Source organism: Mus musculus, chromosome 10, assembly GCF_000001635.26.
Source record: "Mus musculus strain C57BL/6J chromosome 10, GRCm38.p6 C57BL/6J".
In the NCBI taxonomy this organism is placed as follows: Eukaryota; Metazoa; Chordata; class Mammalia; order Rodentia; family Muridae; genus Mus; species Mus musculus.
The window spans coordinates 49,215,751-49,243,042 of record NC_000076.6 but is presented as its reverse complement, the minus strand read 5'-3'; the positions used below and the strand labels follow the sequence as shown (position 1 = coordinate 49,243,042).

The window sequence follows — 27,292 nt, the reverse complement described above, 5'->3', positions numbered from 1 at the left end:
TCTATATTTTGGCATCCCTTCCTAAATAAAACTGATGAAGAGTCAATAGTTGCATTTTGCCTTTCCTCCATTTGGGGTCTAAGGTAAGGGCTTCTTTCCTCATTGGGCTGACAACATTGGAGTTCTCTCAGGTCTGAAGGGATACACTTTGTAAAAAATAGAGTGGAGTAGTGTAGTCTACTCAGGTAATCTGCTGTTAGCCTCAGGAGTCTGCAGTAACTAATCTTCACAATCAAGGTTAGACCATAATAGCAATGTTCACTTTTAAATTTAGCTACGAACTTGAGCAGTAAAATATTCTTTTTTGGAATTTGTATTTCCTAAAATTTTTGGAAATCTTTGAAAGTTGGTCCCCATTGGCAAGGTGAACTTGATTATTAGTGATAGCAATTATATGTCTATCTGTACCATCTATAAAGCTAAGTGATTAAAGCAATGGTAAATTCAGATATACATTTGCTTGGCCATGTCCTCACTTCACGGCTGGTGGATACATGAAAGAGGAACCCATCCTATCTGGCTGATGCCCCGATCCCCAGGAATTAGTGGGATATAGTGCTGGACATGACGTTGCCTTGAGTACATGACAGTCAGCCCCTAACCAGGCTCTGATTGACAAGCCTAGAAGGTGTCTGCTGAATTTCAGTCTGTGGGTAAGATACAAACTTGTGGTAATTGGGACAGCCTTGTCAAATGTCTCCATCCACTATGTTTTTATTTCCTAGTCTCTTTGACTTTGTTGGTGTTTTATTTTTAAATAAACAAACAGTGAAGTATGCAGCCAAAGCTGCTGATCGTCTTGGGTGTGTTAGCGTTTCAGTATCTGAGTGTGTATCTAGCAGGGACTAGGAGCAACTACATCAGCAAGGTACCTTTCTGTTTTGTTTTGTTTTGTTTTGCTTTGCTTTGCTTTGCCCTTTTTTTCCTTTACAGAGTGGTAGACAAGAGTCTGGAGCTGGAGTTGGCTCTCATGCCCAAGTCTGTCTGCTTTTAAGATTTTTGTATCTTTGAAATTGCTAGGGTAAGATGAACTGAAGTGTAAGATGGGCCATTTTATATAAGACAGTTATAATAGCACATGTTTTCAATGTTAGCATGAAATATTTGTTTTTCTTTTCATCACTTCTAAAAAGGCATTCTCTCACTGCACAGAATTACCATTAAAGATTAGACTGTAAAACACATCTGCAAAATGAGTCCATCTTTCCTTGGTTACATTTTACTCAAGCCCTATAAAATATTAACCACTTCATAATCATGCTTCTCTGATTATAGATTCAAAATGATTAAAAGTGGATGGCACTTTATTTAATATATATTATATAATATATATATGAATATACTATATACTTTAAACAAGAATACCATATTCTGATATAAAGTTACAAATAATTAAACTTTAAATAAGAGAAAAAAATTCACATTAAAAAATTTTATACACTAAATAACCTAAAATTAATAATAATAGAAACTAAAGAATATTTCTCAGATACCATTCTCCTCTTAATATTATGGGCAGGCAACTCCAGCCATCTAACTGTGATGTATTTATGTAGTACATGTATAAAGATAAATTTGTGTCCATTTACTCACTTAATTGCCTTCATGGAGGCTAACCTTCAGAATGAGAAATATTTACTTAAACACAAGTAAATAATATGTTACTTTATTTTAAGATAAGCACAGGACTAATACATTAGACTTTGTAAAGTCTGTGATGAAATGAAATATTTTATTACCATACAATATTGTTATTTTAAATGAAGTATTGCTTCTTTGCTATTTACCTGAAATCAAAGGTAAATAATGAAGCAGACATATTTGAGTTCTTTAAAAAAGACCTTTTGTAAACTTATTAAAAAAAAAACTGCACTGAGTCTACATTGAATAATTACTTCTGAAAACCACTTAAATTATCAAATAGTAACATATGCATGTGGTTTATAAACTAAAGAGGTTTTGTGCTCTGATATTCTAATGTTAAGTTTCTAAGACTTTTTGCACATTGATATTTTAATTGTCACATGGCACCCTCTCAGGTAAGGCTAATCCCGTGTCATAAGTGGCATAGCAGTATAACTGGCCTCTGCTCTTCCGAGCAATGTTGCTTGTTTGCTGAAGCAGTGTGTCAATCTTTGACTTAAATTCTATTAGACAGTGATCCTGTTCTTCCACTATGACAAAGCATGTCTGACTACTGATCAAACTGTCTGTATTCGTTTCACCTTTCCCCCACTCTCTGTTAGGTTCTGAGCTCATGCCCAAAGCACTCTCCACCAGGATAGTGGGAGGCATTTGGTGGTTTTTCACACTTATCATCATTTCTTCGTATACCGCTAACCTAGCCGCCTTTCTGACCGTGGAACGCATGGAGTCGCCTATTGACTCTGCTGACGATTTAGCTAAGCAAACCAAGATAGAATATGGAGCAGTAGAGGACGGCGCAACCATGACGTTTTTCAAGGTAAGCCTTACTTGCCACTGAAACCTAACTACAAAAACACAAATGCTTCCTTTTATTTATAAATATAAGGATGCGGTTGTACTATTATTTATATGGGATAAATAACAGTAATTTAAGAGACAGATAGTTGTACAGCTAAATATTTGCCCATCATATCTAAACTTATCAACACTTGAAACAGTGAGAAGTACAAATGCTCTGATACTGTTTACTGCATATTTTACAAGATTAAAAAAAAAGCTTTTCAGTGACATTTGTAATATTTTACAAGGAAGTTTTCTAAATCTTTTAAGAGAATTTTAATTTTTTGTTGCTGTAACAAATGTGATGTCTTAAATTTTTATGCTAATTTTGTTTTGCTGGGTTTTTTTAGAAACACAGCTGACTTGTATCCTAATTGTTATTTCAGCCATATTAATTTTCCCACAATTTCTATTACTATAGGTCATTTCGATTTTTTAAAAAATATAGTAATTAGATACAAATGTAGATTTTATTTCCTACTCACTTTTTTTTTTTCTTACTGTACCGGCAGATAAGTATTAGGTTTGTGTCTTGTGAGAAGGATGCCCACTGATATGCTGAGGTGGGTGGTTAATGCTGTTGGGAGGAGCTTTGAAAGTTCTGAGCATTCCTTTCTGTTTTGCTGTGTTAACAGTTTCTGTCATGAGTTGGTTTGGCTTGATTAGACACGTTGTCCCTCTGCTCAGTTACCATGTTTTAGTTTAGTTTTTTTTCCTTCCCTCTCTCTCTCTCAATGTATTAAATAACTGATATTATTCATTGATGCTTTGAAAGTTCTGGATCAATTAATTCTACATTTGCTACTTTAGTCATTCATTAAGCAATGTTAGTTAAATGCTGTTATTCTGTAGAACAGTTTTTGGGTTTTTTTTATTACTTTTATTTATTTATTTATTTATTCATTCATTCATTTTTTACAGTCTAGTCATTACCCACCTTCTGGTCTACCTCATGCACACCTTATTTTTCAGACAGTCTCTCACTGAAACTGGAGCTACAGTTTTAACTAGGCTGACTAGTTGGTGAAGCCTTAGGACTCATCTGTCTCCACCTACCTGCAATAAGCAGGTAAAAAGGTGTGCCATTGAGTGCAACTTTTATGTTCATGCTGGGGATCCAAGTTCAGAACGCACTGCACTGAGCCATCTCGCCCAGCACTCAAAGACATTTTTTTTAAAATGTTAATAAATACAAAGGTAACCATATCATAGTCACCTGTCACTGACATGTATAGACTTATTATACCAACAACCATCAACTGAGGGTTTATGTGTGGGACTTGGAAGTTAATTATACAAACAGAAGCCCATGGCAGTGCATGGCTGAAATCCCAGCTGTTCTGGAGACAGAAGTAAGAGGATATTTGCTTGAGATATGCCCGGCATCAAAATGGTGACAACCTGAATGCATGAAATCACCAGGTTGTTGGAATTTGTCCACTCCTGTCTGGCCAATCACCTCTCTCAAAAAAATCTAGCTGAGGTTGGACACTAGAAGGAGGCAGTGACATCCCAGGAGAAAGAGCAGAGGACCACTACCATTTTATTTATTATTCAAAGAAATAATGATATGGTATGAGGCATTTGCAATACAGTAAAGCATATTTATAAATACAACAGTCTCTTGTGAGGACTGTCATATCTCTTATACTTTAATATTTCTAATTTATATCAGCAGAAGTTTATAAAAGCTGTGTTTGTTACTTCAAAAATGCTGTCTTAAATTATAATTTTATATATAAAAAAACCTCTACCTAAAAATGGAAAAAAGACTAAAAATAAAATTGATAGTGTATTTCCCAATTGATAGTAAAGAGAATTCTTCCCAAAAGATAATGGTTTTTAATAAATTTTATCTTTGAGTGAAAAAGTAATTTCTTTTATGAAAAATGAATAACAGCAGATTCCAAATCCTATGCTTATTCAAGGATAGAATACTATGGAATACTTGCATGCAACAGTGCTTCCCATGCAAGCATTTGGTTCAGTTGAAATGAGGTATATTATAATACCTCAAGGAAGAGTCAGTTCTTATCATCTATATATTTGTCTAATCGATTTCACAGCGATGTATTGAGGAACAGCCTGTGCCACATTTCTGTGGGCAGTGTAATTATGTTGTGTTCGCAACATAGAGTAACTCGTAGTACTCGTTATTTTTTCCTCATCTTTTAATTCCTGCTTTTTCACCAGAAAATATCACCACAAATAAGGAATTCCACTTAGGTATTTAGTGCCCTTTATCCTTGCTTTGTAATTTATCAAGTATGTGTTTTATAGATTGAAAATTTTGAAAGTACTGTCAAGAGCCTTCATGATTCATTCATATGCAACCAAAGTTAATATAAAGTATAAAATTTTATTTGAAAAATTGTTCCACGTTATTAGATTCTTTTGTCAAACATGCTGCAAGAGTCTATTAGGGCCAGAGATATCCCTAATCATTGTCTGGAACATTATGGATTCACAATAATATCATTATGACTTAAACCATAGCATGCTAAGAATGAATTTTTCTTGAAAAATTATTATAAAATTGTACTAGCTTTGAACAGTATAATTCTAAAGAAAATTAAATTTCTAAATACTAATTACATTTCAATTACCTAGCTAAATATAATTTTAAATTTTTATTTTTTCACAGAACTTATTTGCAAGTTTAAATATTGGATTTATACATTATGTTTAATTAAAAATTGTTTAATTACTCAAATTTATTTAACATATATCACTTAAACATTTAATTCAATATGGCAGTTTTTCTGCTACATCAAATAAAATTGATCAATTTTCTAATTTTATGGAATTACAAAGTATTTTATTATAAAATCATTCTTTAATTTGAAATATTTTCTCACAAACATCAGTTGGAGAAGTGGCTAAATATATGTAGTCAATATCAAGTACTTAGTAGGTAGTGAAATGTAGTGAATCTTAATTATTCCTGTGCACAAGAAACTCCTGGCGCTGAGGTTGTTTAATTATATAGATCAAATGCCCAACATGTGTGACCCCTTAACGAAGCCGTTCCTTCCTCCCAGGCTTCTTTTCTCAAACACTGTTCATTTTAGCAGACGAGCTACAACACCTGGGTCCAGAAATCCACTGTAATTTATTTTATGTGATAACGTATGGCATACCATATATTATTTCATTATTTTAAGTTACACACACACGTTTTTCTTTGTACACATATCATATTGTATTTATTTCCTTGAAAGAAGAAATATTGTCAACACTGAACATTTATACATTTCTTTTTCTTGACATCACTCCAAGAACACAGAGCAACAAGACTAGTATAAAATTTACATGGAATCCCTATTATAAGTAATCCAGATGAATTCACATAAACAGGAGGATGAGTGTTGGTTTCATGTAAACACTCAGTATCTTGACCCCTCAGAGTTTGTTATGTGTGAGGGTCCAGGAATGAAGGTGTCATCAAATGACAAGAAACAACAACTTTTATTCCATGGATATTTTCAATGCATGGTTGGCTGAATACTCTGATATGTAACATATGGAGACAGCTGACCAGCTGCTTAAATACATTCATATGTAAAACAAATCAGTGACCATCCACTAAAGTGAATGTGCATTTAGAATATCTGACTACATTTTCTGAAACAAAGCTATTGAAAAATAATACAAAAATAAATTTAAAGCAACTCAGAATAGCATGGTGAGTGTAGGGAGCTAGCATGCTACCAGTAAAGCAGAAATCATAAACATTATTTAGAAAACAGAGCAAATTGTTAAGCTTATCACACCAGAAATGACTTACAATTTTGCAGGTTTAATGCTTTGGTTTTTTTTTCTTCTCTCTTTTGGTTCAACTAATAAAAAAACTATCTAGTGCGTCAAAAAAAAAAAAAAAAAAAAATAAAACACTTTTGTTTCAAAGTCCCGATTCATTTCTACAAAGCTCATATTGAACAACACAAAACTATTCAAAAACATGATTCTCTTTGTCTCCGTATATTGTTTTCCTTGTTTGAACTCACTCCCTTTCATGGCTATCCCTTCAATTCTTTGTTGTTTCTGACCTCTTTTGTTTTCTACTGTGGCATGTCTGTCTAGCTTCACTCTGCCTTGCCACTGACTTTGCTGCCCAAACTTTCATCTTTTATTTGTCGGACTTTCACAAAAGGATGTCGCTTCTACATCCAGAAATTGACATAAAGCAACTTTTCTATTTCCAACAATACTGAAATCCTTTAGAGCTAAAAATCTTCTGTAATGTATACCAGTAGCAATAACAACCATACAGGAATAATTATAGAGCTAACAATTAATTGCTTTATGTTGCTAACTGTATCACATGTTGAATTCTTAATGTTAAAATCAGAAGACAATATAGCTTAGAGGAGCCATGAAGATTTTATTTTAGATATTTTTAAATGCTTTAAATATTCTAATTTCAATTTCATGTTTGGCTTCTTAAACTTTATCAATATACTAGTCATAGTATGCTTGTCTTAAAACCTAGCAACAGGACCAAGGGCCTCTCCTTCCATTGATGACCATCTAGGCCATCCTCTGCTTCATATATATCTAGAGCCACAAGTTCCACCATGTGTTTTCTTTTTCTTTTTTCTTTTTTTTAATTTTTATTTATTTTTTTTAAAGTAAACCCATTAAGTCCAGTTTGTGGTGGTTGAATACTTCTCTGCTTGGAACCATCCTTGGAGCATAAAACAACATTAAAGACTTTCTTTCTCCCAAGGTCAATCATATGTCAATAGATTTTCAGCTAGGGGTAAAACTTTGTGTCACCAACCTTCCTGAATGATAGAATTAGAAGGTTTTTGTTGTTGTTGTTGCTGTTTTGTGTGTGTGTGTGTGTGTGTGTGTGTGTGTGTGTGTGTGTGATAGCATTTGAAATGTAAATGAAGTAAATATCTAATAAAAATTTGAAAAAGGAAGAAAGAAAGAAAGAAAGAAAGAAAGAAAGAAAGAAAGAAAGAAAGAAAGAAAGAAAGAAAAAGTCTAAGAGCCAGGGTTGGTGGATGACTTCAAAGAGACAGTGTTCACAGACACAGTACATGTGAATTCAGTGATTATGACAATATGCACTAGACCTGCAGAAGCTCAAACCACATGTGTTTGATTGGTGGTTTAGTCCCAAGGAGCTCGGGAGTACTGGTTAGTTCATATGGATGTTCCTCCTATGGGGCTTCAGACCCCTTCAGCTCCGTGGGTTTTTCTCTGGCTCCTTCATTGGGGACCTTGTGCTCCGTCCAATGGATGACTGTGAGCATCCACTTCTGTATTAGCCAAGCACTGGAAGAGCCTTGCAGGAGAGAGGTCCTTGGTCCTGTGAAGGCTCTATGCCCCAGTATAGGTGAATGCCAGAACCAGGAATGGGAGTGGGTGGGTTGGGGAGCAGGGGGAAGTGAAAGGGGATAGGGACTTTCGGAGGGGAAACTAGGAAAGGGGATAACATTTGAAATGTAAATAAAGAAAATACCTAATAAAAAATCTTAAGGGAAAAAACAAAACAAAAACCTAACAACAGAGAAGTCAGAGTAGCCCATGATCTTTTGTCCCTCTACAACCAACCAGGAACTGTGGGCTAGTTATATAGAGTATTATTTTTACTTTTTAAAAATTAAGATTTTGGATACAAAAATAATATATTATTCTAAGAAGTATTGATTTTTAAGGAATTTCAATCATATTAGTCCTAATTTAACACCTACTGCTCTCTGATTGTGCTGAAACGCTCAGTTTCAGAGACCTGTTTTAAAATACTATAGTTTTGTTAGATCAAGCAAGAGGAGACACCTTAAAACTTCTAGCTATGTGGGTAAGTTTTTGGTGCTGTGGAGACACAGGCAGTGTTGGGGCTCTACAGCAGAGGTTAATGCCATATCCAATGACAATGTCGCTTTTGCTCATTGAGCTCCTGTGGATTTTGGCCAAAAAAAAAGTGTTCCCAGTCTTTCCTTCCACAGTCATTAAATGGCACACACTTTCTCTCATAGCAATGGCAGCAATTCCATTATCATTGTTTATAACTGTGGCATATCACCAAATATAAGGATTGGTAGTTAGATAATGAAGAGGGTGAGAGTTTGCGGATGTTATCCAAAAGCATCAAAATTAAATTAAAGCTGTTTCTTAAAAGATGATAATTTGTCCACACTTTGGTCTTCGTTCTCTTGGGTTTAATGTTTTTAGCAAATTATATCTTATATCTTGGGTATCCTAAGTTTCTGGGCTAATATCCACTTATCAGTCAGTACATATTGTGAGAGTTCCTTTGTGATTGGGTTACCTCACTCAGGATGATGCCCTCCAGGTCCATCCATTTGGCTAGGAATTTCATAAATTCATTCTTTTTAATAGCTGAGTAGTACCCTTCTTAGAATAGGAAACAAAACACCCATGGAAGGAGTTACAGAGACAAATTTTGGAAGTGTGACGAAAGGATGGACCATCTAGTGATTGCCATATCCGGAGATCCATCTCATGATCAGCTTCCAAACGCTGACACCATTGCATACACTAGCAAGATTTTGCTGAAAGGACCCAGATATAGCTGTCTCTTGTGAGACTATGCCAGGGCCTAGCAAACACAGAAGTGGATGCTCACAGTCAGCTATTGAATGGACCACAGGGCCCCCAATGGAGGAACTAGAGAAAGCACCCAAGGAACTAAAGGGAACTGCAACCCTATAGGTGGAACAACAATATGAACTAAGCAGTAACCCGGAGCTCTTGTCTCCAGCTGCATATGTATCAAAAGATGACCTAGTCGGCCATCACTGCAAAGAGAGGCCCATTGGACTTGCAAACTTTATATGCCCCAGTACAGGGGAATGCCAGGGCCAAAAAGGGGGAGTGGGTGGGTAGGGGAGTGGGGGGGTGGTATGGGGACTTTTGGTATAGCATTGGAAATGTAAATGAGCTAAATACCTAATAAAAATGGAAAAAAAAGAAAAACAATGAGAAAAAAAATAATAATAAGTACAATGAAAAGTAAGTTCATCATTCATTTGAACCCTTCAAAAATGCTGTTAAGTAGCTTTGATAATACACATTTTACATGAAAATGAAGGCTCAGAGGGTAAGCACTCTTAAAAAAAAAGATGATAATTTGTATAGTAGAATTAAAACTGTACACCAGAGCTAAAAATTATGCACAGTTACTAAGCAACAGTTCATTCTTTTCTCTACCAGTATAAAGAATAAGAGAATAAATATATAGATATGTGGGAGAATCAGAAAATTAGCCACAACCCTTTCGTTATCTAGCCTCTTTGGAGAGGTACGTTATTTTTTAAAACAATTTCTTGGTTTTCACAAAGCTGTTTGAAAATAACCTTGTTTATGTCAAATCCATGACTTTGGATTACAAACTTCACAGACTTTTAAAATTCAGCCTTTCTCAATTTCTGACCTAGCCACATTTACTACTATAATATGTGAATCTGACAATGACGATATCAAAAGATATCAGTGCTCTCAGTATATTTAAAAGACAAATTTTTGTCATGGAGTTTTCTTTAAAATATAGTACAATTATATTTCAAATAGTTGTTACTAATAGAAGATAGTGCAAGAGCCTATAATTGTAGAACCAGAGAGACTGAGTTAAATTCCCGATTCTCTCACTAATTGCTATACTTCTATCTGACTCTTGCAGGCCCAGTTGGAATGACAAACAGGTCATTTCTAATTATGTAAATTTTAACTATTGAATAAAACTTTACTAAGCAAGGATGGCATAAAAAACACTTTGTAGCAGTCTCAAGAGATATTATATACACACATTACTTGGTTATAAGAAGAACTTAAAATTCAGAATTTAGAATGATCTTGTATATGACTCGACATTCCATTTCATGGATTCTTTAAGTTTGGCCTTTCTGAAATTTCTGACTTTGCCACATTTACTGATAAAGTATGTCAAATAGCATTTTTTATTCACAGACAATTAAGTAATATATATGCATGGTTAAAAATATTAGATGGTATTTGCCTCATATAGTCCTTCACTATTCTAATTTCTAGTGTATAAATAAGGACAAATTATATAAGTGAAACAAAGAAATCTGTAGATGACTTTCTTAGACTCTTCTAGATATCTAGATTACTCTGAAATCATGCTTCATCAAGGTATACCCTGCAGATCTTTGGGGAGTTTTCTCTAAAGTTCTGATAAAGAGAAATATTAATTGATTTAATAGAAATATTTCATATATATTAGTACTGGAGTAATTATTATGATGCCTGTGACTAATAGTATCTCTATGTATCTTATGTTCTAAATAGGATATAGATGTTTAATTATAAGAGATTACATTTTCATTCAATACATATTTACTGACCATGTTCTTTGTGTCAGGAAATTATGTATTCAATATAAACAGATTTCATACACCTCCAAGCACTCACCAAAGCCTGCCCCTTCTATCTGCTATGAATCAACTTTATTGCTGCTTTTCCAGTCAAAACCGAGTCATTTCTGAACCATCTTTCACAGTTATATCTTAACGCTCAGTTTCCCAGTTTTGTCTCTATTATTTCCTACATTGTTACTAAAGTGACTTCAAGTTCTTTAAAATGGTCATGCCCCATGTGCTTTAACATAAGAATTTAGCATCCCGTCAGGTTTACAAAGCACCCTGAAGTGTGGCTTTTTTTTTTTATCTTCTATCCATTCTTCTCACAATGGTTACACGCTCACTTTTATATTTCTTCAATGTCTAAAGAACTTTTTTCATAGTCCTGCCTTAGCAACCCTGTTTAACTGTAGTCTCCTTATTTCCTAAGCCATATTTATTCTTCCTTTATTTTAGAGAAATTTTCCTTAGCTTTAGACTAGAAGTTGTCTTCCTCCCTTTCTCTCCTCCTCTTCCTTCTTTGCTTCTTCTTCTTTTCTTCTCCTCCTCTGTCCTCCTACTCCTTTCTCTTCTTCTCCTACTTCTCCTTACCCTCTTGTCTTTTCTTCCTCTCTTCCTTTCCTCATCTTCCTCCTTCCTTTTCCTCATTCTCATCTTTTCCTTCTCCTCTTCCTCCTCCTTGAGCTTACCCAATATTTTCATTCTAATGTTCAATAAATTATCCATCAAAATACATTGCCTGGGACTTCTCTTTTTGCCAAAGTACTGCTCAGACACAGTAATGGAATAGGAGCGTAATGATTCCAGTCAGTTACACTTGTATTGCAGTGAACGTCATCAGTAATGTGTCAACATTTGTTTTATACTAGCTATTTTTGCAATAATATTATTTTTTTTTATTTTTTTAGTTTTTTTTTTCTCTTTTTTTTTCTTTCCATTTTTTATTAGGTATTTAGCTCATTTACATTTCCAATGCTATACCAAAAGTCCCCCATACCCACCCACCCCCACTCCCCTACCCGCCCACTCCCCCTTTTTGGCCCTGGTGTTCCCCTGTTCTGGGGCATATAAAGTTTGTGTGTCCAATGGGCCTCTCTTTCCAGTGATGGCCAACTAGGCCATCTTTTGATACATATGCAGCTAGAGTCAAGAGCTCCGGGGTACTGGTTAGTTCATAATGTTGATCCACCTATAGGGTTGCAGATCCCTTTAGCTCCTTGGCTACTTTCTCTAGCTCATCCATTGGGAGCCCTGTAATCCATCCATTAGCTGACTGTGGGCATCCACTTCTGTGTTTGCTAGGCCCCGGCATAGTCTCACAAGAGACAGCTACATCTGGGTCCTTTCGATAAAATCTTGCTAGTGTATGCAATGGTGTCAGCGTTTGGAAGCTGATTATGGGGTGGATCCCTGGATAAGGCAGTCTCTACATGGTCCATCCTTTCATCTCAGCTCCAAACTTTGTCTCTGTAACTCCTTCCAAGGGTGTTTTGTTCCCACTTCTAAGGAGGGGCATAGTGTCCACACTTCAGTCTTCATTTTTCTTGAGTTTCATGTGTTTAGGAAATTGTATCTTATATCTTGGGTATCCTAGGTTTTGGGCTAATATCCACTTATCAGTGAGTACATATTGTGTGAGTTCCTTTGTGAATGTGTTACCTCACTCAGGATGATGCCCTCCAGGTCCATCCATTTGGCTAGGAATTTCATAAATTCATTCTTTTTAATAGCTGAGTAGTACTCCATTGTGTAGATGTACCAGATTTTCTGTATCCATTCCTCTGTTGAGGGACATCTGGGTTCATTCCAGCTTCTGGCTATTATAAATAAGGCTGCTATGAACATGGTGGAGCATGTGTCCTTCTTACCAGTTGGGGCATCTTCTGGATATATGCCCAGGAGAGGTATTGCTGGATCCTCCAGTAGTACTATGTCCAATTTTCTGAGGAACCGCCAGACGGATTTCCAGAGTGGTTGTACAAGCCTGCAATCCCACCAACAATGGAGGAGTGTTCCTCTTTCTCCACATCCTCACCAGCATCTGCTGTCACCTGAATTTTTGATCTTAGCCATTCTGACTGGTGTGAGGTGGAATCTCAGGGTTGTTTTGATTTGCATTTCCCTGATGATTAAGGATGTTGAACATTTTTTCAGGTGCTTCTCTGCCATTCGGTATTCCTCAGGTGAGAATTCTTTGTTCAGTTCTGAGCCCCATTTTTTAATGGGGTTGTTTGATTTTCTGAAGTCCACCTTCTTGAGTTCTTTATATATGTTGGATATTAGTCCCCTATCTGATTTAGGATAGGTAAAGATCCTTTCCCAATCTGTTGGTGGTCTCTTTGTCTTATTGACGGTGTCTTTTGCCTTGCAGAAACTTTGGAGTTTCATTAGGTCCCATTTGTCAATTCTCGATCTTACAGCACAAGCCATTGCTGTTCTGTTCAGGAATTTTTCCCCTGTGCCTATATCTTCAAGGCTTTTCCCCACTTTCTCCTCTACAAGTTTCAGTGTCTCTGGTTTTATGTGAAGTTCTTTGATCCATTTAGATTTGACCTTAGTACAAGGAGATAAGTATGGATCGATTCGCATTCTTCTACATGATAACAACCAGTTGTGCCAGCACCATTTGTTGAAAATGCTGTCTTTCTTCCACTGGATGGTTTTAGCTCCCTTGTCGAAGATCAAGTGACCATAGGTGTGTGGGTTCATTTCTGGGTCTTCAATTCTATTCCATTGGTCTACTTGTCTGTCTCCATACCAGTACCATGCAGTTTTTATCACAATTGCTCTGTAGTAAAGCTTTAGGTCAGGCATGGTGATTCCACCAGAGGTTCTTTTATCCTTGAGAAGACTTGTTGCTATCCTAGGTTTTTTGTTATTCCAGATGAATTTGCAAATTGCTCCTTCTAATTAGTTGAAGAATTGAGTTGGAATTTTGATGGGGATTGCATTGAATCTGTAGATTGCTTTTGGCAAGATAGCCATTTTTACAATATTGATCCTGCCAATCCATGAGCATGGGAGATCTTTCCATCTTCTGAGATCTTCTTTAATTTCTTTCTTCAGAGACTTGAAGTTTTTATCATACAGATCTTTCACTTCCTTAGTTAGAGTCACGCCGAGATATTTTATATTATTTGTGACTATTGAGAAGGGTGTTGTTTCCCTAATTTCTTTCTCAGCCTGTTTATTCTTTGTGTAGAGAAAGGCCATTGACTTGTATGAGTTAATTTTATATCCAGCTACTTCACCGAAGCTGTTTATCAGGTTTAGGAGTTCTCTGGTGGAATTTTTAGGGTCACTTATATATACTATCATATCATCTGCAAAAAGTGATATTTTGACTTCCTCCTTTCCAATTTGTATCCCCTTGATCTCCTTTTGTTGTCGAATTGCTCTGGCTAATACTTCAAGTACTATGTTGAAAAGGTAGGGAGAAAGTGGGCAGCCTTGTCTAGTCCCTGATTTTAGTGGGATTGCTTCCAGCTTCTCTCCATTTACTTTGATGTTGGCTACTGGTTTGCTGTAGATTGCTTTTATCATGTTTAGGTATGGGCCTTGAATTCCTGATCTTTCCAGAACTTTTATCATGAATGGGTGTTGGATCTTGTCAAATGCTTTTTCTGCATCCAACGAGATGATCATGTGGTTTTTGTCTTTGAGTTTGTTTATATAGTGGATTACATTGATGGATTTTCGTATATTAAACCATCCCTGCATTCCTGGAATAAAGCCTACTTGGTCAGGATGGATGATTGCTTTAATGTGTTCTTGGATTCGGTTAGCGAGAATTTTATTGAGGATTTTTGCATCGATATTCATAAGAGAAATTGGTCTGAAATTCTCTATCTTTGTTGGATCTTTCTGTGGTTTAGGTATCAGAGTAATAGTGGCTTCATAAAATGAGTTGGGTAGAGTACTTTCTACTTCTATCTTGTGAAAAAGTTTGTGCAGAACTGGAATTAGATCTTCTTTGAAGGTCTGATAGAACTTTGCACTAAACCCGTCTGGTCCTGGGCTTTTTTTGGCTGTGAGACTATTTATAACTGCTTCTATTTCTTTAGGGGATATGGGACTGTTTAGAAGGTCAACTTGATCCTGATTCAACTTTGGTACCTGGTATCTGTCCAGAAATTTGTCCATTTCGTCCAGGTTTTCCAGTTTTGTTGAGTATAGCCTTTTGTAGAAGGATCTGATGGTGTTTTGGATTTCTTCAGGATCTGTTGTTATGTCTCCCTTTTCAGTTCTGATTTTGTTAATTAGGATTTTGTCTCTGTGCCCTCTAGTGAGTCTAGCTAAGGGTTTATCTATCTTGTTGATTTTCTCAAAGAACCAACTCCTCGTTTGGTTAATTCTTTGAATAGTTCTTCTTGTTTCCACTTGGTTGATTTCACCCCTGAGTTTGATTATTTCCTGCCGTCTACTCCTCTTGGGTGAATTTGCTTCCTTTTTTTCTAGAGCTTTTAGATGTGTTGTCAAGCTGCTAGTATGTGCTCTCTCCCGTTTCTTCATGGAGGCACTCAGAGCTATGAGTTTCCCTCTTAGAAATGCTTTCATTGTGTCCCAAAGGTTTGGGTACGTTGTGGCTTCATTTTCATTAAACTCTAAAAAGTCTTTAATTTCTTTCTTTATTCCTTCCTTGACCAAGGTATCATTGAGAAGAGTGTTGTTCAGTTTCCACGTGAGTGTTGGCTTTCTGTTATTTTTTTTTGTTATTTAAGATCAGCCTTAGTGCATGGTGATCTGATAGGATACATGGGACAATTTCAATATTTTTGAATCTGTTGAGGCCTGTTTTGTGACCTATTATGTGGTCAGTTTTGGAGAAGGTACCATGAGGTGCTGAGAAGAAGGTATATCCTTTTGTTTTAGGATAAAATGTTCTGTAGATATCTGTCAGATCCATTTGTTTCATCACTTCTGTTAGTTTCAGTGTGTCCCTGTTTAGTTTCTGTTTCCATGATCTGTCCATTGGTGAAAGTGGTGTGTTGAAGTCTCCCACTATTATTGTGTGAGGTGCAATGTGTGCTTTGAGCTTTACTAAAGTTTCTTTAATGAATGTGGCTGCCCTTGTATTTGGCGCATAGATATTCAGAATTGAGAGTTTCTCTTGGAGGATTTTACCTTTGATGAGAACAAAGTGCCCCTCCTTGTCTTTTTTGATGACTTTGGGTTGGAAGTCAATCTTATCAGATATTAGGATGGCTACTCCAGCTTGTTTCTTCATACCATTTGCTTGGAAAATTGTTTTCCAGCCTTTTATTCTGAGGTAGTGTCTATCTTTTTCTCTGAGATGTGTCTCCTGTAAACAGCAAAATGTTGGGTCTTGTTTGTGTAGCCAGTTTGTTAGTCTATGTCTTTTTATTGGGGAGTTGAGACCATTGATGTTAAGAGATATTAAGGAAAAGTAATTATTGCTTCCTGTTATTTTTGTTGTTAAAGTTGGCATTCTGTTCTTGTGGCTGTCTTCTTTTAGGTTTGTTGAGGGATTACCTTCTTGTTTTTTCTAGGGCATTGTTCCCGTTCTTGTATTGTTTTTTTTTCTGTTATTAACCTTTGAAGGGCTGGATTCGTGGAGAGATAATGTGAGAATTTGGTTTTGTCGTGGAATACTTTGGTTTCTCCATCTATGGTAATTGAGAGTTTGGCTGGGTATAGTAGCCTGGGCTGGAATTTGTGTTCTCTTAGTGTCTGTATAACATCTGTCCAGGCTCTTCTGGCTTTCATAGTCTCTGGTGAAAAATCTGGTGTAATTCTGATAGGCTTGCCTTTGTATGTTACTTGACCTTTTTCCCTTACCGCTTTTAGTATTCTATCTTTATTTAGTGCATTTGTTGTTCTGATTATTATGTGTCGGGAGGAATTTCTTTTCTGGTCCAGTCTATTTGGAGTTCTGTAGGCTTCTTGTATGTTCATAGGTATCTCTTTCTTTATATTTGGGAAGATTTCTTCAATAATTTTGTTGAAGATGTTTGCTGGTCCTTTGAGTTGAAAATCTTCATTCTCATCCACTCCTATTATCCGTAGGTTTGGTCTTCTCATTGTGTCCTGGATTTCCTGGATATTTTGAGTTAGGATCTTTTTGCATTTTCCATTTTCTTTGATTTTGTGCCGATGTTCTCTATGGAATCTTCTGCACCTGAGATTCTCTCTTCCATCTCTTGTATTCTGTTGCTGATGCTCAAATCTATGGTTCCAGTATTCTTTCCTAGGGTTTCTATCTCCAGTGTTGCCTCACTTTGAGTTTTCTTTATTGTTTCTACTTCCCTTTTTAGGTCTAGTATGGTTTTGTTCATTTCCATCACCTGTTTGTATGTTTTTTCCTCTTTTTCTGTAAGGACTTCTACCTGTTTGATTGTGTTTTCCTGTTTTTCTTTAAGGACTTGTAACTCTTTAGCAGTGTTCTCCTGTATTTCTTTAAGTGATTTATTAAAGTCCTTCTTGATGTCCTCTACCATCATCATGAGATATGCTTTTAAATCTAGGTCTAGGTTTTCGGGTGTGTTGGGGTGCCCTGGACTGGGCGAAGTGGGAGTGCTGGGTTCTGATGATGGTGAGTGGTCTTGGTTCCTGTTAGTAGGATTCCTACGTTTACCTTTCGCCATCTGGTAATCTCTGGAGTTAGTAGTTATAGTTGACTCTGTTTAGAGATTGTTCTTCTGGTGATTCTGTTACCGTCTCTCAGCAGACCTGGGAGACAGATTCTCTCCTCTGAGTTTCAGTGCTCAGAGCACTATCTGCTGGCAAGCTCTCTTACAGGGAAGGTGCGCAGATATCTTGTTTTTGGACCTCCTCCTGGTCGAAGAAGAAGGCCCAAAACAGGGCCTCTCTCAGAAGCTGTGTTGCTTTGGCAGTTCCCAGAAGCTGTCAGCTTCTGTGGTGCAGACTCTCACCTGTGCAGACTAAAATCCTAAGTTCCAGGGAGTCCTGGAACCAAGATGGTGACCGCTGCTCCTGAGGCTGAGGCCATCTCCCGAGCCAGGCGGACACCTGTCCTCTGGTCCGGATGGTGGCCGGTTGTCTGCGGCCCGCCCAGGCTGCTGCCTCAGCGGCTCTGTGCTTCTGCCCGTCCCAGAAGCTGTCCGGTTCTCTGGCGCACCCTCTAACCTGTTCAGACTAATTTCCTAAGTTCTGCTGAGTCCCGGAACCAAGATGGTGACCGCTCAATAATATTATTTTAAAACAATGAAAATCCCTTAGTTACTCTTAATGTGTTTTATTTAGCATATAAGTGAGGTAGATACCTAGCAGATTTTCCTATAATATTAAAGGAATTGTTTTCTTCTACAAAAGGATGACACTTGCTTTACAAACACAATTACTGAGAATATTTTAAAATTATCTTATTTTCATTTTAAATTATTTTTTGTGCTATGTATCTAACAAGAACCTTATACATGCTAGAATATTGGTCTTTGACTCAAAAATATTTTAGTCTTTAAATGTATTTAATTGAGTCTTAGAATCTTAAGGAGAAACCTTCAGTTCTTCCTAAGATGTCCTCTGTATTTCTTGACCATAGCCATTACTTCTTTGATTCAGATAGTCTGTGTCTGGGGATATACTTTTTGTTTATTATTTTTGAGTCTTAAATAACCATGGTTAACTTAATCCTTAATTTTGAAAGTTTGAGGCTACATTGAGAAAAACTGTAAAATTTTCCATTGGGTAGAGACGCCAAAGATTAGAATATCTTTTCTTAACCAAACTTCCAAATATATTCTCATTGCATCAGCTGTATTCTCCTTGCAGGTTAGTCATTACTTTTTTTAATGTCTTATCTCTTCTGGTTCCATTTTCTCAATATTATTATGTATTTCAAGATTTTATCTATTGTATTACGTGTAGTTACAGCTAACCCTCAGTGCTGTGAACATTTTGATATTTTTGTTTGTCTATATATTTTACTAGACTCAAAATACTATTGGTACATTTTCTATCTGCCAACTTACTTTGCTGCATTCTTTGAAAATATACCTGTAGGCTGGGGAAATGGTTCAGAGAGTGAAAGCACTTAATCTACAAGTAGACTACAATGAGTTCAATCCCCACCACCCTCATTAATTGCAAAGCATAGCTTCAGCTCATAAACCCCAGCAATGGGGGAAAAACTGAGCAAATACCAAATACTAACTGGCCAGTGTACATAGAGAAAGTGGTGAGTTCAAAATCTGTGAGAGAGTGTGTCTCAAGGAAACAAAGCAGAGAATAAAAGAGAGGAACATTTGTAGTAGTGCTCTGCCTTCTACATTCCCATGGGTGAATACACACACACACACACACACACACACACACACACACACACACACACACAAAGAGACACACTGAGAGAGAGCGAGAGACAATACAAAATATTTTCCTTGTTTGCATAGACTTCAGTAGTTTTTAGCCTCCTCCAATGACTTCTTTCTTTTGTTATCTGTACCTACTTTAGTAATTTTATATAGTTATTCATGAGTGAAATGAAATGAATGTAGCCACTGACAAAAACTTATGACAAATAGTTGAATTAAATGCATTTTAAAAATTACTTTTGTCATTAAATATTTTCTTTTTTGTTCTCCTGTATATAAATGGATTTTTTTTATCAGAATGGCTAGTATCCTACAGCATTTATATTTTGAAAGTCAATTTATTTGAAACTGTGCATAGACAACTTAAGAGTTCAAGCTGGTTGAAAACTTTTCTGGTACAAGAAATGGTAACTTTCCATATCTACCAAGAGTAGTCTTTCTTTGTCTTTTGTTTCATTCTCTTTCCCCCCGTTTCTTCCTCCTTTTCTGTCTTCCCCTTTCTCTTCTTCTTTAGGAAAACTTGAATTACAGTATAAACCCCTGCTTATAAATCTTCGCAAACAAGAAGAACTTATCATCAGGATTCTTTTTTAAAAGGAGAAAACTGAAATATTAGTAGCTTGCATATTGATAGGCTAAGTCGTTAACAATGAAACTAAAGGCTTATGGCAGTACAGTAACAGTAGTAGCAATGATATCCTGTTATAATCATCATCACTTATGATATTTTGGCTAATCTCAACTATTGTTCTGCATCCTTTGTGGTGCTGGAGTACACATTTTGCTCCCTACTACCACACACCTACATTTTTTTCTTAATTTTAAAACACTTTTTATTACTATATTTACCTTGTTTCTGCTTTTGTGCAAATGCTTATGTGTGTTTATGATTGTTCACATGCCCTGTTTACATGTAGAGATCTGACAAATGCCTTGGTGAGAATTAGGTACTCTCTTTTCATCTTGTGATTCCCAGTGATCTAACTCAACTCTTTGCTCAAATTGGGTTTTTAAACATTTAGTTTTTGGGTGCATACAGCCATCACATGTCCTTTGTCATTTGTTATCTGTACTCATAAATTCAGTGATCTCCTCAAATTAAATCACACTGAGGGTTTGAAACATGAGTAGCTTGCATATTTCTGCAGCAAATATTTAAGTGCTCAAGGGATATTTGTAAAAGTAACTTTTATTCATCTGATCTAATTGTTGTCTCAGATGCTTACTTCTAAATAAGATCACCCTTACTAGTTCTTTCTAAAGTCTGTATGGCTGGTTCAACTCAGTTGTTCTGACTCAAACTCCTCTCCAAGCTGAATGATTCAATCGGGCCTCTCTCAACTTCTCAGTTAATTGTTCTGCTTGGCATGAAACTAACTCTGACAATTTGTTGTAATTTACTGAATCCTTATTTTCTAGCTTCAAGTCCCTCTACTAACCTGTACTGAAGTCCATGAACTCATGAATAACCCCCAACTCATTCAAGCACTCTGTATAAGACTGACTGATTCTCTCTCCCTGCACTGCTCTTAAATAGCTTCTCTTCCCTGTGCTTCTCTTTCTGTGAGAGTTGTGTGTATCATAATCACTGACTCATTCTGTCAAATCTTTCTGTAATTTGTCACTTTGTCTACCTTTCAGTTAGATATCATTTTCAAATATGGCTGCTTTCTTCTACAAACTAACCTAACCTATATTGTTTAGGATTAACCTATATTCCAGCCAAAGCAGCCATGTTGCTGAATTAAAAATTTTCTACAGATATCATTTCCTAATGTGTAAAGGAACACAAGTAAATTTTGACTTGAGAGATAGATATAAAGTGGTTTTAGCTGACAACATGTGCTTAATTAATAGTTAGATTTATAAAAAAATCTCCAGTCATAATTATTTAGTATTTTCGAATAAGAATGCGACCTTTATTTATCTTATTGTATGACCTGTAATAGTAGTGCAAAGCCAGCATATTTACTATAATAGCATTATAAAACCAGTTATATTTACTATAAAAGGCTCAATGATTATATATTTGCACTTGAATAGAAAATAAATCATGCTTTCTTGTATGCACATAGTTGCTGTGATTATTTTGGTTCTCAATATTTTCTGCCATTGTGCGGGAAGCATTATTCAACAGTAGAATTATTAGAAATTCTTTATGGCACTTCAGTAAGTGCAGAGATGATTTCTTTAAGCAAATGACACTGAATCACATGAGACTAGCCTTGTTGATTGAGATGCTCTAGCCTGTGGAGTTCTTTCTTCCACATCATTGCCATGCATTACTAGCTATTTTAAGATGAGTCATTAAATTCTCTTTTTTTATCTCTACACAAGGCAAAAGCAAATTCATCACATAACTGATACTGTGTGTTTTCCTCCAAATCTCCATGGATTTGAGATATATTAGATGATGTCGAAAGGACTTGGAGGAAGGGATTGAAAGATAAATATGAGCTAGGTACAGTGTACACTTATAGATTTATCAAAGAATACAATTTTGAAATAAAATATCATGCCAATTGCAAGAAAATGGAAGGAATGCAGTTATTGAAATTAAAGAGGTGGCATTAACTCACATGTGGCTTTGTCATGAATTAGAATTTGAAGGAGAGAGTTCAGATGCAGAATTGTGCAGTCTTCTTCCCATGTTTGTTGCCCTGCACTGAGGTTCCAGGAGCTACTTCAACTCCTTTTTCTTTTGTAGGAATAATACGACCAATTTAACTGATGGGTCAATTACCACAGTCCTAACTTGTGCTTCTTTTTCCTTTCTTGAGAATGTCTTGGTATCTTTTTTTAAATAGAAACAATTTGTATGTCAGACATTAAATTCTCTTCCAACGAAGTCACATGAAAACCTAACATATTCTGGCTTCCAAAACTGCAAATTATTTGACAATGTTTTGAAAGTGATGAATTCATAAGTAGTTAAATATTTTGAAATTCTATAACTTTTATTTTTATTTTCACATACTTAAATACATAAAAAAATTTAAATATTTTATATGTTTGAGCACTGATGCATTGGAGCAGTTGTGCTAACTTATTTATCAGTACCATAACAGAAATATTGACATGTGGTTTTCATTTTCAACAAAAAATACCTAATTGAATATTTTTGTAGTCATATGTATTCTCTAACCCTAGAAGATTATTATTTCTTTGTTAATTGTATAGAAAGATTGGTTATAGGCAATGCATTAAATGTAACATTAAGACACAATGTGATAATAAAAATAGTTTGGTAGGTTTAAACCAATGTTGCAGTCTTATTTACTAATGTCTATTATAATTTTTATTTTAATTAGTTACCCTTGAAATAACATTAAAACTAATTCTTTACTATGTATTCTGTTGTATTTCCATAAAAAGAAATTATTTTTACCCAAGAAGAATGTCTCCCTCCCTCTTTTCTTCTCTAACACACAACTTATTGTATATGAACCTGAACCTATGTTTATTACAGGGATTTACTACGTTCCCATTGCAAGAAATAAAATGGTGCCTTTGAGTAAATCTGCTTCATCAGACACCAGTTTAGCATGCCAAGTTAAAGCCATCAATGGAGAAGCAGCAGATGTGAAGGCTACTTGGCATCAAAGCATATGAGTCAAAGAGTTTCCTATGGGAAAGAAAGTGCTTCATTACACTTTATCTATAGTGAGAACATTGGTTCTATCAAGCTGTCTGGAAATTAGAATATGATGGGTTTTATTGCCCTGGCTCTGCCAGAGAGAATTCAATAGTTAAAAAGAAAGCCATAATGCCATTTTGGGAATTATAAGAAGTGATTTCAGTGTTAGTGTATTTAAACTTGGAAGAGCAGCAACTTTTATCTTAGAAAGTAGCTTCTCTAAAATATCTGGAGGACAGAAGTTTAATCCCTTTCTAATTGTTACATTTAAAATGTGTACTAATGCAGCTTTGGGACACTTTAATTAAAGAAAAAAGTTATGTGTTCGACTGAAGTGTAAAATCTGCTAAGCAGTGTTTTAATTGGCTTGGAAGGCAAGTGCCTGAAGTGGCTGCAATTGCAGGGTACAGTATGGGACTCTCCCCGCCTGGCACTCCCTCTCCACTCAGTGGAACAACCATTCCTACTGTTTGTCAAGTTGGGAAGGGCAGCATAAATAAGGTGTCACACCTCATTAATCTTAGGGGCAAATGCCCCACAGGGACTAGAAAATTCTAAAGTCAGTTAATAAAATTACTTTGAATTGGAACATCAAGTGCTGGATAATGGTTGCCAATGTGAGTGTTTACTGCCAACGAAGAGCATTTTGAAAGAAATACAAACATGACATATTTTTGGAAACGAGATAAATTTATATAACTATTATCCAAAAAAATGCCTTGGAATTTAAAAAAACTATAATGTTTATTTCTTATATAAAAATAGGTAAAATGTAAATTCTTCATGTTATACAAATTTGTGAATAAAAACATAGAGTTTTGAAAAATAATAAAAAAAGAACCTCAATTCAGTTTGAATAAATTGTATTTACTACCATTGTCCTTGGTCACTCTGATTTTTCTTTTACTTTATTCCTTGGTTTGTTTCTGTCTTTCTCTCTCTCTTTCTTTCTTTCTCTCTTTCTTTCTTTCTCTCTTTCTTTCTTTCTCTCTCTCTCTCGCTTGCTTGCTTTCTTTCTTTCTTTCTTTCTTTCTTTCTTTCTTTCTTTCTTTCTTTCTTTCTTCCTTCCTTCCTTCCTTCCTTCCTCCTTCCTTCTTTTTCTTTTTTCTTTGTTTTTCTTTCTTTAGGAATGAGTCCAACATTAGAGTATTTTATAATATACTGCTCTTATTGGCAATCCATTAATTATCTGATGAATTTGTTGAAATTATCCTTAATTCATAATCTCCTAGATAGTCAGTACTCTTTGTTTTTGAGGTTTTTTAAGCTTTTTTTTTTTTTTTTTTTTTTTTTGGTTTCTGCAGGAGAAATCTGTGCTTCTATATATTTACACATATTGAAAATAACTTTCACATTTGCCAACTGATTTTTTATGAATAAAACATGTGTGTTTACAGGCATGTATGTATGACGGTGTGTACGTATGTATGTGTGTCTATGTGTGAGAGAGAGAAAGACAGAGGCAGGGACAGAGAAAAGCATAGAGATGGAGGCAGAGATAGAGATATAGAAAGGAAGAGAGAGGGAAAGAGAACATATAGCAGCCAGAACACTTTATCACGTCCCTGTCACTAGGTTCACAGGTACCTGTGTCTACAGGTAGCTTCTCACATACATACTGGGGTTCAAAACTCTAGACTTTTGCTCTGCGTAAAAGGCACTTTACAAACTAACATAACCCGAATGCCTAAAATTTTTCTTTAAAATGATTTTCAAGCCTTTCCCCAAAGATAAAGTAACACTATTATTACTTTGCTCTGACTTAGGAAAAGTTGATATAAGGCTCTAAACACTAATTAAGACTTTCCCTTTTCACTCATAAGGTGAAAGTAGAGTACATATTTTACCCCTGCTGTCATCTTCAATGCTTAGTTTTTTTTTTTTTTTTTTTTTTTGCTTTAAAACAGTGAAGTATGGTTTGGGTCTTTAGAGGAGCAGGATTGCAAGTCATGTCTCCTTTTGATGCTCCCTGATCACACCTTTTAGACACATTCACAAGGAGGAAAGAGAGACAATTCATTACTTGTCCCCTTGTTTTCATAGGCTTCATTCACACCCCAGATTAGACTGATTTCAATTTAGACTAAAATGATAATGCTTTAAAAATAAAAGATAAATATTAAAATAAAAATTAAAGTTAAATATTAAAACTAAAATGACAAATGCTCGTTTATGAACATGTCAGATTATGAAATAAACTAAAGTTTTCTTTATTCTCTGATATCAGTAGCTGAGCTTGAACTTATTGCTGTTTGTCTAACACATAGTTGTGGACCTGATATATTTGGAGAAATTCATAGGTAACATCATAAATAACAAAATATTAAAGGACTGAATTTTCAGAACAAACCTTTTGAGTTTGTGAGTGAGTGTGGCCTGTATGACTAAGACATGCCATCTTAATGGGACATAAATATGGATGATGTATTATTCAGTTCTTACTCCAAGACCCATATTAAATCTATTTTAGAGGAAGAGGAGTTAAAGGTTGGCAGTAAATTATTCTTTATCTCCTCCTGACAGTATTTGAATAATGCATTTGATTATTATTGGCCTGGGGCATATACTTCAGCACTAGTGGAGTTCACTGAAAATATTTGACATCTCTAAATGTAGGTGTTTCATTTATTAAATGTTGTAATTATAGCTGATTAGAAGCTACACAATAAATTAGTTTGCTTTCTAGATCCCTTGGCTATTTTCAGAACTCTGTAAGCTTTTGCTTCATTTTAAGTTATTATAGAACAACCATACAAAACCAAAAATAGAATACAGCATTGATAGATATAAATACTTTGAGTCAATGTGATAGTCTAGTATTATAAATACATGCATAGATTAGATGTTGGGTAAAGGCTACATTTCAGCTCATTCATGATGTATTTAACTTAGCTTCTGCAGTGTGTGTGTGTGTGTGTGTGTGTGTGTGTGTGTGTGTGTGTGTGTGTGTAATTAGTGGCCTTGTCAATTACTTATACCTCCACTAAATATATAACAATTTTACATTATGTACTTACTGGATATCTTACTAAATTCTATAGTAGGTTAAATATTTGAACTCATAATGTACAGTTGTGCTCCTAAAAATGCAATCATTTTACCATGGCATAAGTATCTAACACACTGTTAGATTATTATTTCATTAATAGTTTTCACTCGGATGCAGATGACTAATAGACATTATGTTTGTTCTTTGATATAGTAGAAATAAAAATACAAGAATCATTTTTTTTTCTATTGTAGATAGATAAATAGATAGATAGCCTCTTTTTGATAGACTTGTTTTAGAGACGTTTAGATGTGATTTCAAACTGGACATAAATATAGAAGTTTCCTGTAAAGTGCCTGTTTAGACACATGGATTACTTCTTCCTTTGTCAACAGCTCTTACCACAATGGTTCATTCAGTATAATTCAAACACACACACACACACACAAATCTATGTACCATTGCTTAGAGTATATTACTTACATAAGGGCACATTCTAGGTGTACTATTTCCAAATGGTTTTTCTAATTTTATAATTCTTTGCTTAACATTACACTGTGCTATTCTGTAATATATGGCATTCTAAGCTACATTAAGTTCTCAAACCATCCCTTATGTTCATAGGGTTCGTTTTCATAAGGTTTGGAGGGGGGAACCTTAGTTGTAGAAAATTTTTCTAGAATGTTCAAGATACCTTGAAATCCAGCACTTAAAAATGTACTAAAAGTAATAACTGATGTTCTGAATTTGTGCTCAAATAGTAGGGAAAAAATCTATAATGGTATTCCTCTCTGAAAATAGTAAAATTGTTTTAAGCAAGATGCTTTTCTGAAAATAATGAATTATCATGAACTCTATGATTTTTTTTAAAGGAGAAAATGTCAAAGTCTAACTAGCAAAGATGATATTCAATATCCTGAAAAAAAGCCTCATGATTTTCTCTATAATTATTTATTATTTCATTGTTTTCTCCTGTTTCAGTGTTAAACATTGCTAGCCTCAATATATCTATTCAAAGTCTTCTATATTTTACTGAAAACTGGTAATAATAGATTAATTAGAAATATACTCCAAATATATATTGTCATTCACCTAGAATTTTAAAACCACTGCTATAAGTTTCTGTAGGGTTATGGGGTCCCCTGTTCACTCCACCACAGGACTGAGTGGGTCAGAGAAGCAGGACACAGGAGTTTTGACTGCACTTACCCCAAGGTGTTGCCAGGTGGGCCTTGGACCTAGGGGTCCCTGGGACACTACTCTGGGGTTGGGGAAGTACATTCTGAAGCTACAGATAGCTAGATCTGGTTCTGGTTCTCAGGTTCTTGGACATCTAGGCACCACTGGATGCTGCAAAAGAGCTAAGAACAGAGTGGGGACTCGAGGGCTGGATCTGGCCGGAAGCCAAGGGAGAGAAGGGGGAGAGGGGGTCCAGCTGGTTCCTTGGGAAGAATCCTTTGCTTGACAAGGGCTGACTTGAGCTTGCTGGAGGTTGTTGCTGGGAGCACGGAGGGGCCTTCTACAGGAGACT

General features: G+C 35.5%; 1 protein-coding gene across 13 annotated transcripts in view; it reads left to right on the top strand.

Annotated features, from left to right (window-relative positions):
• Grik2 (glutamate receptor, ionotropic, kainate 2 (beta 2)) overlaps positions 1 to 27,292 on the top strand; it is a 696,482-nt gene that overhangs the window by 547,119 nt on the left and 122,071 nt on the right. For all 13 annotated transcript variants that reach the window (XR_001779464.2, XR_003948597.1, NM_001111268.3 and 10 more), the window contains one exon: positions 2,247 to 2,464. Coding sequence is in view for 11 of the 13 variants with exons in the window: in NM_001111268.3 (NP_001104738.2) it covers positions 2,247 to 2,464 (218 nt within the window). In the remaining 2 variants the exon portion in view is untranslated. The remainder of the gene's footprint in view (positions 1 to 2,246; positions 2,465 to 27,292) is intronic.